This window comes from Pristis pectinata, chromosome 24 (genome assembly GCF_009764475.1).
Source record: "Pristis pectinata isolate sPriPec2 chromosome 24, sPriPec2.1.pri, whole genome shotgun sequence".
NCBI lineage: Eukaryota > Metazoa > Chordata > Chondrichthyes > Rhinopristiformes > Pristidae > Pristis > Pristis pectinata.
This window is the reverse complement of record NC_067428.1, coordinates 31373974-31392644: the sequence shown is the minus strand read 5'-3', so window position 1 is coordinate 31392644 and position 18671 is coordinate 31373974. Positions and strand designations below refer to the sequence as shown.

Genomic DNA, 18671 nt, shown 5'->3' with positions numbered 1-18671 from the left:
TCAGTTTGTACCGCTAGATACTAAATCTCTTACCCATTTCTCCTTTTAAGTAATAATTTTACATAGAGAGAGTTTTGTAAACATATCAAACATTCTGAACTGTTTCAGATATCTAATGGAAAAAATAAAACTCACCCGAACCTGATGCTAATCACTTAGAAGGTGCTTAGACTCTGGATTGTTCTATGGCTATTATCATTCATGCTTGATTCTAAATTGAATGCCAGCAGATAATACAATTGTAGTACATAAAAGTTAGCAAAATTCTTTGACATTATTATAAACTCTTGATATTATAAAAGATTTGCTCTGTTAATCAAAAAAAGATGGAACTTCTAATATCAGAAAAATGGTTTTGAGGCCAAGATCAGATCAGCCATGATCTTATTGATCTCAGAGCAGGCTGAGGTGGCATGTGGCCTATTGCTTCTATCTCTTATGTTCGTATCATTTGCACTTTTAATGGGTGTTTCACTAAGCAGAGATGTCACCATTCTGTACGTTGAAATATATAGGATTCTACCATAGTTATTTGTTTACTGATTTGATTTTACTGCTGTTTTGACTATGCAAATGTCCTGTGTAGAATTCTGTTTGTTAATACACAAAGTGAAGAGAGGAAATCAAATTCTTTCCCTACCAATCCCTCCCCCACAATACCTATCCTTGTACTAGAATGAATAGAACATGAAACATCCTGTCTTCTCTCGTGAGAGGTCCTCACTACAGTACTCTGAGTAACTTTAGGAATAGGTCCACTGTCCATTCCCTGGGTTGGAAATTGAGTAGCATTCTGTGAGAAAATATGCTTATGCAGTTGGTTTTTCCAAAATAAATCCCCTTGGAAATTTCTTTAGAAAGCTAGTGTGTAAGAATACTTTCATTGTGCTGATTTGGTTGCCCAGCAGAGGTGCTTCTTTTCATATCACTTGTGGCCACTCCCTTTGCAGTATTACGTTCCAGCAATGTGGGAGGCAGGTTAAATCCGTGAACACACTCCTGTGTTTTAGGAATTTTATGCATTTATACTGGTCAGTAAGTACCATTCAAAGCTAGCATATTTGGAGATTGCCCAAGATTCATGTCTGCTCTCCTTTTCAAGCAACCAATAATGATTTGTATTCAGGCAAGAAAATTACGAACAGAAAAAAAATAAGAAGGCTTGAGGTATTTTAACATGATTTTATATCTCAAAAGTATTTATGATTTGTTATATCATTATCATTCAATCTGTATAGGACAAATTCTCCATCAGAATTTATATTGTATGTTTTAAACTTGTTCGGTAATAATTGTATCAAATTATTTTGCTTTCAGATTCAGGAGCCTAAATACTTCTCACTTTTTTGCAGTCCAACAGGTAGCAGCAGATATGCTTCATCTGCAGAGCTGAGCCAGGGTAGTTCCCAGCTCAGCGAGGACTTTGATCAAGATAATGAGAGTCTGCAAGGCTCGGATTTAGATGATGAACGTGACGGTGATTCTTATCACTCTTGTCACAGCTCAGTGAGCTGTCAGAAAGAATCTTTGGACTGGGACAAAGAAGATAATGAGCCATTGGAGATTTATAGTGAAACTGAAGAGTTCCAGAAGGAAGTAGAAATTTATGAGGAAAAACCAAAAGAGGAAGAAATTGCTGTTCCAGAGGATGCTAAACCTGAAACTGAGATACCATCAGAACAACCTGAAGTCAAACCACTGGAAATGTAAGGATTTTGATATGTTTGTTAAAGCTGCTGTGTATTTTCATTTTGATAAATTATTGGGAAGCTAGGTTCCTGGATGACACTCAATACAGATGTGTTGCTGCAACTGACAAGTGGATAATATTATTGTAATTTGAGATATTTAATTACATGAAGCATTGGAAAATACAGGTTGCAGAATGTATTCTGCCTTGGTACTTCAATAATGTAGAATTTGAGTTAACAAAATGAAGCCCTTGTTCAATTTCCTTCAACTTATGTTGCAATAATTTAACACACGAAGATCTCACAATAACAGCATGTAGCTAAGCTAACTGCATATTAAGAGTAAAATATAGGTTACGAAATGGAACGGATCAATAATTTGAGAGAAAAGTCATCTTGTTAACGAAACAGCTGAGGGAAACGCAATTCTGTGCTGCTGAATCAAATTAATTAATTTTTAGCACAACACATTTGAGAGTTATAGCACACAAGGATTCAGCCAGTCCTTTCTCAGTTGGCTTTATGAAAGAGCCTGCTAAATATTCTGTCCCCCATTCTTTCCCAGAGTCATGCAAAATTGTAACTTTTATTATATATCTTTTGAAAATTACAATTGAATATTTCATCATATTGTTCAGGTTGCACAAGCTAAAAGGGCTGGGAAATAATTTGCATCAAAGCATTTATGTAACATTAATGTGTTGCGGTACGGTAGTGTAGCGGTTAGCGTAACACTACAGCACCAGCGACCCGGGTTCAATTCCGGCCGCTGTCTGTAAGGAGTTTGAACGTTCTCCCCGTGTTTGTGTGGGTTTCCTCTGGGTGCTCTGGTTTCCTCCCACATTCCAAAGACGTACAGGTTAGGAAGTTGTGGGCATGCTATGTCGGCACTGGAAACGTGGCAACACTTGCGGGCTGTCCCCAGAACATTCTACGCAAAAGATGCATTTCACAGTGTTTCGATGTCCATGTGACTAATAAAGAAATCTTATCTTGTGTGGTGAAAAGCTAGAAAGGCTTAAGGTGTGGATTTATCCCTTTCTATTTCTGCAGGTTTAAATTGAGGATCGAATCCCTTGGATATAATTCTTTAATCTCAAATCTTGTGCAATTTGCAATTTTTTTCATCCTTCTTGACCATCTTTTATAACTTCCATTTTGTTATTATTCTCTCAGTTTTTAAAGGTACTTTCAGAATATAGTATAAGTAAAGCCCATATAACTCTGAATTATAGCAGATTGAAACTTCTTAGTTTCCTCCTCTTCTGAGATTTCTGTTCATTACTAACTTAGTTAAATTTATTGATATGATTTCAACTAAACAAGGTTTGGTCAGATTGTGAAAACCTAAGTACTTATCCTTTTGATTTGACAATCTGTCTTAAATCATGGCTCAGTGCATCTCTCTCCATTGTGAAGTGCTGTGGATATATTATTACCTTAAATGTACCCTACAATTCAACTTACTACTCTTTGATTGTCCGAGGAAATCAGACAAGAGCAAAGAGGATGATATTGTTAACGTGGATAAAGGTATTTTTTTTCCAGAAATGTATTTGAATACACTACTGATATTCTCCAACACTCTTCAGAAGAAAAGGCCACATGGCATTTATGTTCAAGAGCAGAAAAGGCAGAGAGACTGACATTTTAGAGGTAGCGTGTTTACAAGGTGTTAATTAAAAGTTTAAAATAACCTATGTGAATAAACTTTCTGGTAAACATTCAGCAGATTTCTGAAGTTGTTACAATACATAATCTCCATCAAAGGTACAATGTTACTCAGGGCAATGCAGTCTCAATAGTTGTAAAGTTAATTTCCGCCATCTCAAGTGTTAGGTAACCATTGTTAGATGCCCTTGGATTAGGTAACAGGAAAATAACTAGGGTTCCTGCTGCCATTGAATAAATTACTACAAATAATATGCATGGGGATCGGGTGAGGATAATGTTGGAACATCATACTGAGAACACAAAAATACGGAGCATGTATAGGCCATTTGGCCTCATGAAACCACTCCACCGTTCAGTAAGGTGATGGCTGACCTTCTACCTCAAACATCTTTTTAATGTCTTTTTCCTGTTTTGAGTACAATTGGTGATTGAGCCTCCACAGCCTTCTAGGATAGAGAATTCCAAATGTTCACCATTCTCTAAGTGAAGAAATTTCTCATTTCAGTCCTAAATAGCATAGCCCTTATTTTGAGACTCTAATCCCTTGACCTAGATTCCTCAGCCTGCCTTTGCCCTGTCAAACACTCAATGTAGTTTGTGCATTTCAATGAGATCACCTCTCAATATTTTAAACTCTAGAGGAAAGAGGTCTAACAGACTTGATTTCTCCACATGTAACATAGCCAGTGCCCTATGAACCAGTCTGTAGAATCTTCATTTCAATCCCTCTGTGGTATTTTTTAGGCAAGGGGACTAAAATAGTACACAATAATTGTGGTATGGCCTCAATTACTGTCTTGATCCTGATTTGACAAGTGTTTACTATTTGAGTAAATCCAGAGATATTTGTTGGTGTCCACTGAATGATACCCAAACAAAAGTCATTACCTTAAGGATAAAAGGAAAAAAGTAGAGTGCGTGAAAAAGTTCCACAGCAAAATGTCTAAATTAGTCACAAGCAATAAAACCCTGTTGCAATCAACAAGTTTGTATTCCTTGGTAGAATTTATTGGGAAACTTTAAGTAAGACTTTGGCTTGTGAATATTATTTTAATATCCTTATCATATGTTTACATCTTTAGTTACGGAAATGAGGAGGAAGGGCATTCTAATATGTCCAGGGCCAAAGCCAATTGGCTCAGAGCTTTTAACAAAGTTCGTATGCAACTACAAGAGGTAAGTTTTTTTTTCCCAACAAAATGACAGAAACCTAGGTTTTCTTTATCGACATTTAAAAAATTATATTGCAGATAATAACAGTTACACCTATTGAAAATACTTTTGTATGGTAGTAGAATATTCATAAGCATTGCTGACTGAAGTTGAAAAAGAACCCATATCTAACAACAGTTTTTCTAATTTACAAATTTACTAAAACAGTTAATAAGAATGTAAAATTTAGAGTACAAGATAAAACTACCCTGAAATGTGAAAAACGAGAGTAGGAATTTCCATAGTTAAATCTAAAGAGTTAACAAAGTGAGCATCAATTTTTTTTAGAAAAGCGAGTTAAATATTGGAAAACATGAATTAAATGGGCATTTTTCATCAATCCTAGTTAGAGAGGATGCAAAAAGTAACAACCCAGAAATAACTGTAAATCGGAAGGGAGAGAGGTACTGGGGGGAAATTGCAGTCACAAAACAGTGACTTGTTAAAACCTCTCGTATAGCATCTAGCAATGATGTTAACTGTCAGAAATGAACACCAAAATAGCACAATGAGAACTTCTGATTCAAGCTTGGTGCTGCCAAAAGAAATAACAAGAATAGGCAGGATAATAAGAAAAATGACTAGAACATCTAAGTCAAAAGGAGGGACACAGAACTCGTGGTACAAATACAATTCTGAAACTAGAAAGAGACCAGCAACTTGTTTTTCTATTTCTTGACTATTTTGTGAGACATTAAAAAAGGCTGTTTTTTTTTTTGGCTGCTCTTGCTGATTTTTCATGATATCTTCTGTGAGCAAGGGTAGTGCTTTGGACCTGGAATACACTTTGGTATTTTCATTTGAAGATCTGTTTTCCTTGTTCCTCGGGTCTGGCAATGAAAACTAAATCCAAATGAATTATACCATTAGAATTCTGAGAGTATTTGTTAGTGTCAGGATTCCTGCATCCCAATGACACAATTCCATAGCACTCTCAAGTCCTGTTTACCATGCTAGAAAAAGATAAATTAATTAATTTGTATTGATGCGTGAAACTAAATGCCAGCTAACTTTTGAACACCCAGTTATACTTCTCATTTAGTCAAATGTTTTGGAATAAATCTCATTAAATCCATGGTCTTTTTCAAAATTTGGCAGAATATTTGGTCAGACTTTGCTATTGCTTTTAATTTCTCATGATCTATATGGCAATGGTCCTGTCTGTGGAGAGTTGAAATTGTAATTATTAAGGTTTTTATAATGTGCTGATTTAATTGTTGCTGATTATACTTTATTAAATAATGACGATGAATCTTTTATAACATTCATATTTCTGAATTTATTGTTTCTCTGTTACTGAAATAATGAAAGGCTCTTTGGTTAATGATTCATCAGTTAGTAGCTTCATATCAGTGAGGCTGATGTCACAATGTTATGATCTCATTAGTTTTTAGATCAACTGTGTTGTAGTTACTATCCAGTGACCCAGTTTAAGAAGTCTAAATATATAAAAACCTTATCTAATTTACACTTCCATGCATAAAGATTATTTTTAGCACTATTCAAATTCTCAGAAACTCAAGAGTTTTAGATGAATAATTTTTAAGCTCTGCAATATTTTGCAGTTAACATTGTATTATTCAGCAGAATGTCATTGAAGGTATATACTGGACAAGAATGATTGTACAGTCTGAAGTACCCATCAAAAGTGACCACAGTATCCACGATAATTTAAATATTCTACATTGTGCAAAACCATTCACCAATTGTGAAGAATTAGCCATTGATTTACTATTAAAATTGATGGCATTATTTTGACTTTGAATTATAGTTGAAGGCCAGTTTAGGATATAAAAACCAGTGATATAATTGTGGACCATAAGAGAATTTTGAGACTGTTTTCAGGGGCTGGTCTCCTAATCCATTAAACTGTACTGTAACAGTTAAAATTTTAAGTTTCCACGTAATCTGGTTGTCTATGAATGCAAGATCGCAAGAAAATAAGAGCAGTATTAGGTCCCCTGGTCCTGCAAGCCTGCCTGCTGTTCATTACCATTCCTGGCTGATCTCCACAGGCCTCAACTCCTCCTCTGTTCTAGATCCCAATAGCCCTTAATCCCCAATTCTTTCAAAAATTTATCTACCTTCACCTAAAGTACTTCTAGTGAGTTGGCCTCCACAAATCCAGACGAGAGAAATTTCTACACACCTTGGTTTTAAATGACCTGGCACCTTATCTTGAATCAAGGTCCTCTCGTCTGAGGCTCTCCCACCAGTGAAAACACCTCAATATCTACCCTGTCAACCTCCCCTTAGAATCTTGCATGTTTCAATAAGATCAGCCCTCATTCTTCTAAACTCCAAAGATACAGACCCTGTCTGTTTATCCTCTCTTGATAGGACAATCCTTTCATCCCAGTAATTATCCTGGTGAATCTATATAAGGACATTTCTTCCATTTTTCATCTATATGCTATTCTACAGCAAAGCCAAAACATCATCTAACTATATCTTAACCCTACCTAAATTGTCAGACTACTCATCTACTGTATGTTACAAGATGAGTCAACTTTTCCAGATTCCCTCTTATTAATTATAATGGAGATCAAAGCCATCATCTTCAGTCTTAATGACAGATTTTGTTCCTTAGCTACCAACCTTTTTTTGTGACATTCATCTGAATCTGAACTATGCAGTTTCAGGATACCCAGACCATTGTAGCAGTAGAGGCATCGTCATTAGCTTCTCTTACTTCTCTGGTCCACTCTCCTTTTGTGTCCAGCCTCTCATTTAAAATCATTTTTTTATGCCTGCCCAAATACTGTAACAGTTTATTTGCCCATATATCGGTAATTTTAACTCCTTTCTCAATTCATCTTACTTTCTGCTTTCAGAGATCATTGACCACCCTTCCCTCCCCACCCCTCCTCCTTTAATCTCTCACTCTGTGTAAATTCCACAACTACATTATTGTCAACTGCTTGACCTTGCCATCTCGCTTGCTTTCTCCACCCCCAATCATGATCACTTCTTTGCTGTCCGTGTCCTAACTTTCTCAATGGGTGGCTCACACATCTCTCCATATTTGCTGATTTACATTGATCTCCGGTAAAGCGATATCTATAAAATTCTGATAATCATTTTCAAATTGTGCCACAGCTTTGCCCATGCCTATTTCAATAATGGTCTCCTATTTCAATAATGGTCTCCAACTATAAGGATGTCCTCCAAATTAGGCCCCTTGGTCATCCTCCAAATTAATTGATCATCCATTGGTGGATGTGCCTTTGGCTATGTCCTCTTTCTCTCAACATCTGATTTTCTATTTTCTCATCCTTAAAACCTATTTAAATTCATCTTTAAAACTGACCAGTTTGTACAACTCTGTAGAGGTGGGCAAAAGACATTTGGACAGGTTCGTGGATAGGCAAGGTTAGATATGGGCCAAAATTATAAACAACTGGGAATAGCTCAAGAAGTCATCTTGGTTGGCATGGATGAGTTGGGGCGAAGGGTCTGTCTCCATGCTGTGTAACTCCATGACTAACCATGTCAACATGTGATGTTAAATTTCTTGCATTGCTTTTCGCCCACATCTCTTCTGGTCTCAAATTTCCTTTGTCACTTCTTTGAATATTTTGAATTCTTTGAATATTACAGAATATTTTGCAATATTAATTTTAGTGTATAGTTAGCTGTTCTGGTTTTAGAATGTTACTATTTATTGTAAATACTGTGTAGCAATGTATGTGATTATAGATTGAGCAACATTAAATCTATTGTATAGGTTCTAAAAGTGAATAATTTATTCACTTAAATAAATCTGAGCCACTACTTCATAGTAAGGAACAACTGTAGGATCAGAATGCATGGTTATAAGTTGGTGAAATATGAATTCAAGATTGTTATTAAGAATTTAGTACTTTGAATGGACATTTTAATCAAAGAGTCAATTGAATACTATAATTTTCTTTCTGGACAGATCCGCAAGTGGTCTGTGTTTGTCCAGTTTTTGAATATTTTATTACATTAAATAGTTTCCAAGTTACAGCTATTTTTGCTCTAGTTAGTTGCATAGTTCAATGTTCAAAACAAATAAATTAGAATTGATACAACATGCAACTATTTCTATAGTTTGTGTTTCAGCTTTTTTAAATCCATCTAGTTTATCTGTCATTCATATTCATTATTCTGGCCAGTTGGTGCAGTTTGCAGGTGTGCCAGTTTAAACCACACCATCTATAGAAAATGTACAATTATTGAACAAAATTCGAGACTGCAAAATTCATTATTCACCAACCATAGTTGAAAAGTAGGTTGTTTTAGAAAATTATCTCAGCCAGCCAACATACTTAAAAGGGCGCTGGATCAAAGTTGTGGAGTGGAGTTGAGCTTTACAAGCATATGAAGGGCAAAGCACTTTTTTGTTTACGTTTTAGGAAGAGGATCAGCATGGATTTGACAGAAAGGGAAGTATATGCTTAGTTAATGGAGATGTCCTGGGTTGACATGCACTATTTTCACTTTGTTAACATTTATTCTTGTGTCTGAATTAGCTATTTTACATATATCATTAATTAAGAATTTATTAAAAAATTGCTGCTTAACTTCCTGTACTATCTTACTTTAACTTTCTCAATATAATTTGGTTATTTTCGTAGTTTTTATCATGCAAGTAATAAGCCACTAACTATGCAAGGTGACAAGTCAAAGTACACTTTAAAATATAATTGAAGAATACTGATGATTTTAAAATCAGCTGCACTATGAATTGTTGAGCTTGGAGAAATTGTTATGGAAATAATATCAAGAGTGTAAAATTTCACAATTAATTTGTGTTTTCTATAGGCACAACTTGGGGAAGGGGTTGGTGATCTGCCAAAGCCACTTTGGTTTAAAGGAGGGTAAGTATAATGCCATTATTTAGTCTTTCAGAAAGTATTTTATTGAATGTTGAAACCTGTTGTGAAAGACACAATGCATTTACATTAGTATTACAAATATTTGTGCTGCTCTATACCTTCAATTTTTAGCTCATTTAATAATGATTTTACTAAACTGTTTAAATATACAAGTTATGGTACCTTGTGAGGGGCTTGTGGATTAGCCAGACTATATTGGAGCTACTAGAATTTAGAAATTATCATAGTTTCATTTTCACTTACTAATGGAAATTAAATGTTGATACATTGCCTACTGAACAGCCAATCTGCAATGACTCTTTAACATGACAGATTAAAAATTTACCCAATTATATTACTGGTATGGAGAGTTCTGTTGCAGATATTATTGTTGTAAAAACCTTTGGAAAATTGCAAAGCAGATATAAACAATTTATTATCAAAATGAGAACTGTTTAATTTTCTTCCTGGAAAAATGCATCAATGGAATGCTGAGCAGTTTTTAAATTATAATCTGTTATCATGTAATAAAAGCTCGATTAGTCTAGTAGTTAACATGAATAGGAAAACTTAATTATCTGTAGCAGAAGGATCATTCATACATATTACCCTGTTTCTTGTTTAGAAATAAGAATTAAAATTCACATTTTCTCCTCAGTTTTATCCATCAGTCATAATTAATGAGGACACTGTGGTCCTCACTGGTCAAATTTGATAAAAAGGACTCAATGGAAAGAGACCTGTTAGAAAATACTTGCAGTGATTCTCATTTTCCTATTTTTCAAGCAGTTCATCAGGTCATTTAGTACAATTGTCCAGTAACGAAATTGAATGCATAGGCAATGGCTACTCTGAACTTTAAATAAAGGACCCTATTACCTGATTTGGATATTATCACTGTCTCTATAGCACATGAGAATGTCTTTTTCAATAAGAGCATGTTTTGCTTATGTCAATCTTGTTGTGGATTGTTGCATTTTACTACTGAATGTGAAAATCAAAAGGCTTGGAAAAGTGTGAGTTTGGCCACCAAAGCAAAGGGAAATGAATCTAAAGTATTTCAAATACAGTCTTAAGGCTACGGTTTGCCCTTGATACATAAGTGTAGTTGTATAACAATCAGGCAGTGAAGTTGCTATTCATTGTAGGCATCATACAACAGCAGATGATGTAAATCTTGCAGTAACATTCTTACTGATATTGACATTAGAACATAAGAAATAGGAGCAGGAGTTGGTTATTTTGCCTCTCGAGCCTGTTCAACAAGATCATGGCTGATCTTCTACCTCCACACCATCCTCCTGTCTTTCAGCCAGGATAAACACCAGCCAGAATAAACATCCTCCCTGTATCCGTCTGCTGCGGCCTCTGGAAATTTTTGTATCTATCAGTGAAGTCACCTCTTGTTTTTTTAAACTAGAGAAATAGATGCCTAGCCTACTTGATCTTTACCTCTTATGATTGATCTGCCATTCTAGGAACCAATCCAGTGAATCTTCATTGCACTCCATGAAGTGAATTGGTTCATGGCAAGCATTTAGTTTTTCTGTAAGGAAACCAAAATTATACACAATACTCCAGACATGTTCTTCCCACTGACTTAAATAATTGTAGTAAGACATTTACTCCTGTATTCAAATCCTCTGGCAACGGAGACCAGCATACAATTTGCCTCCCTAATTGTATGCTGCAACTTCATGTTAACTTTGAGAGACTTGTGTACAAGGGCATCCAGGTTTTCCAACCTCTTATTTTAAAACAAAACTACCCAGTATTTCTACTGGTGGATAACCTCACATTTTTCCACATGGCACTCCATTTGACTTGTTGTTGCCCACTTGCTTACTTAACTGTGCTATATCCTGTTGAAGCTTCTGTGTATCTTTATCAGTACTCACATTCCCATGGTTTAGTGTCATCAGTAGCCTTGGAAATGTTACATTTGATCCTCTTAGCCATTTGCATTGATACAGATGTGAACTTTGGGGCCTAAGCAGTAATCCATGTGATATCTCTCTAGTCACTCCCTTCCAGCTGAGAAGGACCCATTTATCCTTACTCTTTCTATCTGTTAACCAATTCTCAATCCATGTGTAAAAGAAAACCCAAAAACTGCAGATGCTGGAAATTTAAAACAAAAACTGAAAATGCTGGAAACACTCAACTATCAGGCAGTATCTGTGGAAGGAAAAACAGTTAACACATCAGGTCTGGAGCCTTTCGACAGAACTAAGAAATGCAGGTTAGTTTTTGGTAGGAGAGAATATTGGGGAGGGACATATGGACAAAGGGAATATCTCTGATAGGATGAGTCCAAATACCTTAATGTGGACACTTATCAGCACATTGTTTGTTTTGTTAATGGTGAGGCCATGGGGCATGTCATTTGGACTCACCCCATCACAGAGATTCCCTTTGTTCTACATGTTCCCCACCTTCCCTCTAACTGAAAACGAACTAACTTGTATTTCTGTCTTTCTTAGTTTTGACATGGAGCCTTGGACTTGCAACATTAACTGTTTCTCCTTCCCCAGATGCTGCCTGAACTGCTGGATGTTTCCAACATTTTCTGTTTGAATCTCAATCCACATGAGTACATCAGCCCTAATTCCACGTGCTAGTGCTCATCATCTTCTTGTCTGGGATCTTCGCAAAAACCTGAAAAGCCAAATACTCCACATCCAGTCTTTGATTCTACTAGATATATCCACAAGGAGTTCCAGTAGATTAGTCAGTCATGATTTCCCTAGTATAAATCCATGTTGTCTTTTCTCAATCATATTGTTGTTATTTTCTATTACATGCGTTATTATAGATTCAGGCTAAGAGGTTGGCACTTCCTTGTTTTCTCTCTTTCTCATTAAGTAGTGAAGTTACAATTTCTACCCTCCAATCAGCAGAAGCCATTCCAGAATCCATGGGATTTCGGAAGCTGATATCCAGACCACCCACTATCTCCATAATCAGTTCTTTTAAAACTCTGGGATGGATTTAACAATTTTCAATCTCATTAACTTCTTTAATAGTATTTCATTAGTAATTTTATTTTACTTTCTCATTTGCACTGGACCCTTGGTTCTCCAATAATTCTGGGACATTTTTTGTCTTCCACGAAAACAGATTTAATTTCTGTCATTTTCTTGTTCCCTTTTATAAGTTCTTCTGTCTTTGAAAACAGATCCACATTTGCCTCTGCTAGTCTTTTTGCTTTTGCATAGGTATACAGGCTCTTACTCTCTGTTCATTGCTTGTTTCTCCCATGTTCTGCTTTTCCTTGTGTTATAAATTTCTTTGCCTTCCTTTGAGTTCTAAAACACTCTTTACTGCTTGTTCGAACAACATTATAACTCCTTTCCTTAGAAATAGTACTATCTTCAATTTCTCTTGTAGTCTATTGTTGGACCATTTTTTCTGTTATAACATTGCGCTTTAAGGGAATATATATTTGTTGCAAACTGTTATTTCTTTAAATGCTGGCCATTGCCTGTCCACAGTCATACTTTTAGTGTAGTTTCTAAATCCTACCACAGCCAACCTGCGCCCCATACCTTTATAGTTTACTTTGTTTAGATTGAAAACCATGGTTTCAGATTAAACTACATCATTTTTGAATTTAATGCAACTATATTAATAGTCATTCCATCTTAAGGGCCCCTTTACAACGAGGTTATTAATTGACTCTGTTTTGCATGCTACTATTTATCCTAAAAGCTTCTTTACAAGAAGATTCTAAATCCTTTCTAGTTGCTTATGTTGCAATATATTCGTGGTCTGGAAACCCATCTTGTATACGCTCCAGGAATTCAACCAATGTGTTGTTGGTACTAATTTGATTTGCTCAGTATAGATATGTATAGATTAAAGTCCCCCATGATTACTGTATTACCCCTGTTGTAATTGGAGTAATCCTATTTATTCCATACCCTCTATCACCACTAACTAGGGGCTTATAAACAACTCCATCTAATGGTGTTTTCTGCCCCAGCTGTACCCAAACTGATCCTGATTTCCATCTGCAGAGCCAAGATTCTTTTGAAATATACTGGACATCCTCGATTTAACCAGTTATCCCACCTCCTTGACCTTTTGCCTTGTCATTCATAAATGTCAATAACTCTTAATGACTTTGATTATGTTACTGTAATATTGATTGGATCGTAATTTATCAATCTTATTGTGGATTCAGTGTGCATTTAGATAGAGTGCCTTTAAGTTTGGGCTTTTAATATCTGGTTAAGGTAGCAACACTTAAGAAGCCCTTGATGACTTGGACCAAACTCGTACTTCCTATTTCTAGTTTAGAGGGCTCTTAACAAATGCTTTCAAATGGAGGATATCAGATTTCAAAATCATTACCTTGGTATCAAAACACTGGTAAATTAGAAAATTGTACTTATTTTAATGTACCTTGTACACTCTTTAAGGATGATGATTCAGGAAGCAGTCGTCTGGCTTCTGAGGACAGAGCAGTACAGTACACCAATTCACTCAATGTAACCACTTACACTTGAGTCTCAGCTCAAGTACCGGCATATCAGAATTTGCGAAAGTGAGGAGTCATAAGGACGGACTGGACATTAAACCACATATTTTCTATATATTCACCTACTAAAAGTAAGAAAGTGGTTGAACAGCTGAGCAGCTGTTAAAAGTTCACAGCTGTAAAAGGCAGATTGCTTCCCTTTTTGCTTAGTCTTCTGCATCCCAAAAGATTCTGTTTAAATATGTGGATGGTGAGAAGTCATTACTTAATTCTAGTAATGAGAAAGATCAATAAACAATCTTTGAATGAGGGTTTACTGTTGATAAGCATCAGCCCAGCTACTTTATTAGGAATTGGATTAGATTTGGGAATGGTTGAATATACCACTTGAGAAATTCTTTCAAAGTTATTTGAACATATGTATATGGGCACATCTTATTGTCAGAGGGGACTACTGAAAGCAGGAATATGAGTAACTCAAACCCAGAGCCCTTCTTGCATTGTGAAATGAAATTTGAAGTAGTTATCACAAAACTAGTGACTTCCTTCTAATTTTATGGACCCATTATAACCTCTGTTACTTGAAGTGGATGACTGCTTGGTATTATATGAACAGAAAATGCTGGAAACGCACAGCAAGTCAGGCAACATCTGTAGAAAGATACAGTTAACATTTCAGGTTCTGGGCCCTTTGTCAGATTTGGGAAAGAAAGAAAAGAAGTTAGTTTTCAGGACCAGAGAAGGTGGGAAGGGATGGGCAGAAGAACAGGAATATCTCTGCTAGAGTGAGATCTATTATGTTTCATTGTATGTGGTTATGTGTTACTTAGAAAGACTATGGGACATGCCCAGCAGGCAAGACTATAATAATATACAAAAACTGAGTCAAAACGATGAAGGGTGTAAGTAGCCAGTTCTGATACAGACAGAAAAAGGATAAGTTACCTAAAGTTGGAGAATACAATATCAAGTCTGAAACGCTGCAACATGCTCAGACTGAAGATGAGACATGGTTACCTTACTGTAAAGGTGCGGGAACCCTTAGGAAGTTGGGTCAGAATGGGAGTGGATCAGGCATTCAAGTGGGGGGATGACCAGAAGTTCAGGGTTACTCTCGTGGACTGAACACAGGTGCTGTACAAAACAATCACCCAGTCCATGTTAGGCTACTCCAGTTTGGGGGAACTTCTGCTTAGTGTTAGTAGGCACAATAAAAAGATTCAGCAAGTAGCACATGCACAAAGGTATTATTGTATGTACACATTGCACATAAGAACCACCTTAAGGTGCGCTTTATAAAGACATACATGTGCCCCAAGCCACTCCATTTGCTTGTTATGTGCTGTTTAAGTGGAGTCTGATTAGAGAGAGGTAAAGTTCCACTATGTGAAGACACAAACTTTTGTTTTTGAGCTTTGTTCATTTAAATGATTAAACATTTGTAAACTGTTGGCTTAAGTCTCTTCTGTCTTCCCCCAACTTGCGTCTACCAATAGTTAAGTGCTCAGGAAATTTTCCCCAAAGATTGAGATACCTGATTAGCTATCTTGGGTGCTTCCTCCCATTCCCTCTAGCCCACCAGTTGGAACCTGAGGTTTCCCTCTAAGTCTTGAAACCAAATCTTTCTCTAGTGTCCTCCCTTCAAATTTGTCCTGTCAATAAGACCAATCTCCAGTTTCCACAAAAATTGTTCTACAGTTCCCCCTCTCCTTCAAACTTTTTATCAAAGTTTGATCTCTCCATCCTTAGAAATTACCAACCCCAACACTATTCACCCTTTGTTTCCCCAAAGTTCTTGATTATGCTTTTGCTTCTTAAATTCATATCCATTTTTCTTCAACCTTGCAGGTTTGAATTTTTCTAATCAGGTTTCAGTTCCTTCCGTAGTACTGAAATGGTTCTTATCAATGGGACAAATGATGTCCTGTATAACTGTGAAAATTGTAATCCTACATAACTGTGACAAATTACATTTATCACAGTTATATACAATATCATTTCCCCGATCATGCTTCTCAACCAACTGCATCTTTTGATGTTGTTTAACCCTGTCATCTCCTCCAATGTATCTCGACCATCCTTCTTCTGCGTGGGACTGCTCATATTTTATTCCTTTCCTGTTTATCAAGTTGTGGCAAGACAATTGGTTACAATGGCTTCTCCACTTAAGCATTGTTGCTTCTGGTACCTGCCCTGAGGGTCAATCAAAAATGAGATATTGGCATATTAAGCCCTTCTACCTGTTTAAAATGGCAAGGAACAGGAACACAGTGCAATATCTCTACCCTCCTTGTTCATGTTAGAAAGGCTAGGTTAGAATTTGAATTTATTAGTATCATACCAGAAAGAACGTTCTCTGTGGGCACATATTTTGAAATTTATGCTGGGAGGATAAAAAGAAAATGTTAGACCAATTAAGATAAAATGGAAGAGTGATTGGTAATAATATCAGTGGTTATTTTAAGGGTTTAACTTGCTTATATATAACGTTTGATGTAGAAATATCCTGTTTTATGGAAATAACACGATTACACTAAAAATAGTGAAATGTTACAAAATTGGCATATACTGAAAATTAATTGAAGAGTCAATGTATGAAAGCTTAGAAGACAACTTTAAACAGACCAGTTTCTATTAATCATATTTTTGTTTATGTGAGTCTCAAAATCCAACTAGTTGGTGTAAAATGACTTTGGAAAAAACTGTTGAAAATGCAAATTTGCTGTTGAATGCTACGGAATTTGGTGGTGCCACTCCTTGATAAAAATAGAGGATTCCCAAGAAATTATTCACACATTGCCCCTCAAATATTTAAAGAATTATGAGAAATATTGATATTTTCAATTTTTTACCTCAATAAATGAGGTACACAGCATAGAGAATATTATTTGTATTTTGTTCAATAGTATGCAGAATTGCTGTTGTTGAAGACAATACTTAGGCTTCAAGGAGATCATTGCCCCACTGTGTGTTGGTACTTCACATTGCTATTGCTGTCTTTTCTAGGCCTGGCGGTGGGCTTTACAGTATTGACAGTATGCCAGATCTTCGAAAGAAAAAACCCAAAAATCTTGTTAGTGATTTGGTGAGACATCTCTTTTCTCCCACAGTGACCTGCCACTATGCTGTGAGGCATCTGATAGTTAAGGAATTTTGCCTGTTGCCTTGCTTGCTAGTAATTCTCTCTGATTTTTTTTTTGTTTACTTTTCGTTTCTTTCTTTTGTCTTTTGTTTCACTTGTAACTGTAGGGGAGCAGCCGTTAAATTTCTGCGTAGCATTGACAGCATGCCTGATATTAAGCCACGGCGTAAATCCCTCCCACTGGTCAGCGACCTGGTGAGAAAATCCTTGACTGCTATATTCAAGGGAGGGCATTACCATCTCACACACAGCTAGTTTTCTTCAGTATTACACAGGCTTCTGGGTTCAGCACTGGGCTGAAAGACTTTGGTTTCTAAAATTTTTATTACTAAATAATACCTTGATATGGAAATCATTTAATCCAGGGCCCAATATAAAAATCTATGTTCTAATTAAAGTAACAAAGCTAAATATATTGGTTGCAAACAAAGAACTGTAAACAGCCTTCCCAAAAGCTCAATTAAAAATTGCTGAATTCAATCAATTCCACTTCCAGCTTCACTCCTGACAAATTGTTTTATGTTCAAGTAGGTGAATGCATTTTGTAGACTTGTGAAAAGCTGGCTTGTTTTATTTAAAATAAATGCCATTGTACAAAATGTTAATGAGCTAATAATTAACAAATATAAGCAGCAAATTAGAAACCAAAGTTCTTGTCTATTGCTGCTGCAGCTTAGCTTCACTTTCTATTGCTTTCTGATTTTTTTTCAAATATATTTTGCATTTTCTGTTCTACGCTGCCCTATCAGACTTGTTTATTGCCTGTTAATTTGTTTATTCAGTCCTGCAGTCTGACCCCTGAAGCCCTAATAGCCTTCTCTTTGTAATGTTGATGTTAAAGGATTACTCGAGTTTAGATACTTGCATCAGTAAATATTAAGGATTTCTAAACTCTGACTAATATCAGAATTCTTTTAAAAATGTGATATTGCATCTCTGCCAACTGAAGTTTTCTAGGGCTTTATGTCTGAATCAGCCAACCATGGATAGACTTTTTTTAAATGGAATAAAATGTGAAAATTAACTCTTACTGGATTTTGCAAATTCAAAATGAAACATTTTATTCAGAAAGCCAGTTTTAAAGTTCCAGGAAGCAGTGAATTAAGATAATGAATTATTTGGCCATTTGGTATACATCATGATGAAGTTAATCCGAGAACCGTGTGTATAGGTTAGAACTAGAGATTCAATTGTGGATGCCTGTGCATCTCAATGTCCTGTTAAGATAGTTTGCATTAATAATGATAATCAGCTGAGAGTATAACCAGTAACTGTGTGCAGTGTTCTGGAAGACTAAAGGTAAGCCGAACTTGATCTGCTATTAATTAAACCACAATGTACTCCCATAGGTGCTATTGAAAATTATTGCAGCGTAATAAATTTTATACATGGAATAATACTGATGTGGATTTGGATCTTCTAACATGAAGAAATATGAAGATGCACTGAAGAATTTAAGTACAATGCAGCAAACTCCAAAGCATGTTAAATTGAGTAGAATAACCTGCTTACAGAATAATATTGGCTGATGAATATCAATAGAAGCTGTGCCAGTTATGTTGAAAAGTAATATATGGTATATTTCAAGATAATTGGCAGTGACAAATATGATTTCAAGGCAACATGCA

At 35.9% G+C, this 18671-nt stretch overlaps 1 protein-coding gene across 1 annotated transcript in view; it reads left to right on the top strand.

The window, feature by feature from the left end:
- Positions 1–18671, top strand: part of LOC127582541 (protein unc-13 homolog A) — a 261016-nt gene that overhangs the window by 109541 nt on the left and 132804 nt on the right. The window contains exons 10-13 of the mRNA XM_052037881.1: positions 1353–1706; positions 4448–4541; positions 9366–9421; positions 16908–16986. Of these exons, the coding sequence (XP_051893841.1) occupies positions 1353–1706; positions 4448–4541; positions 9366–9421; positions 16908–16986 (583 nt within the window). The remainder of the gene's footprint in view (positions 1–1352; positions 1707–4447; positions 4542–9365; positions 9422–16907; positions 16987–18671) is intronic.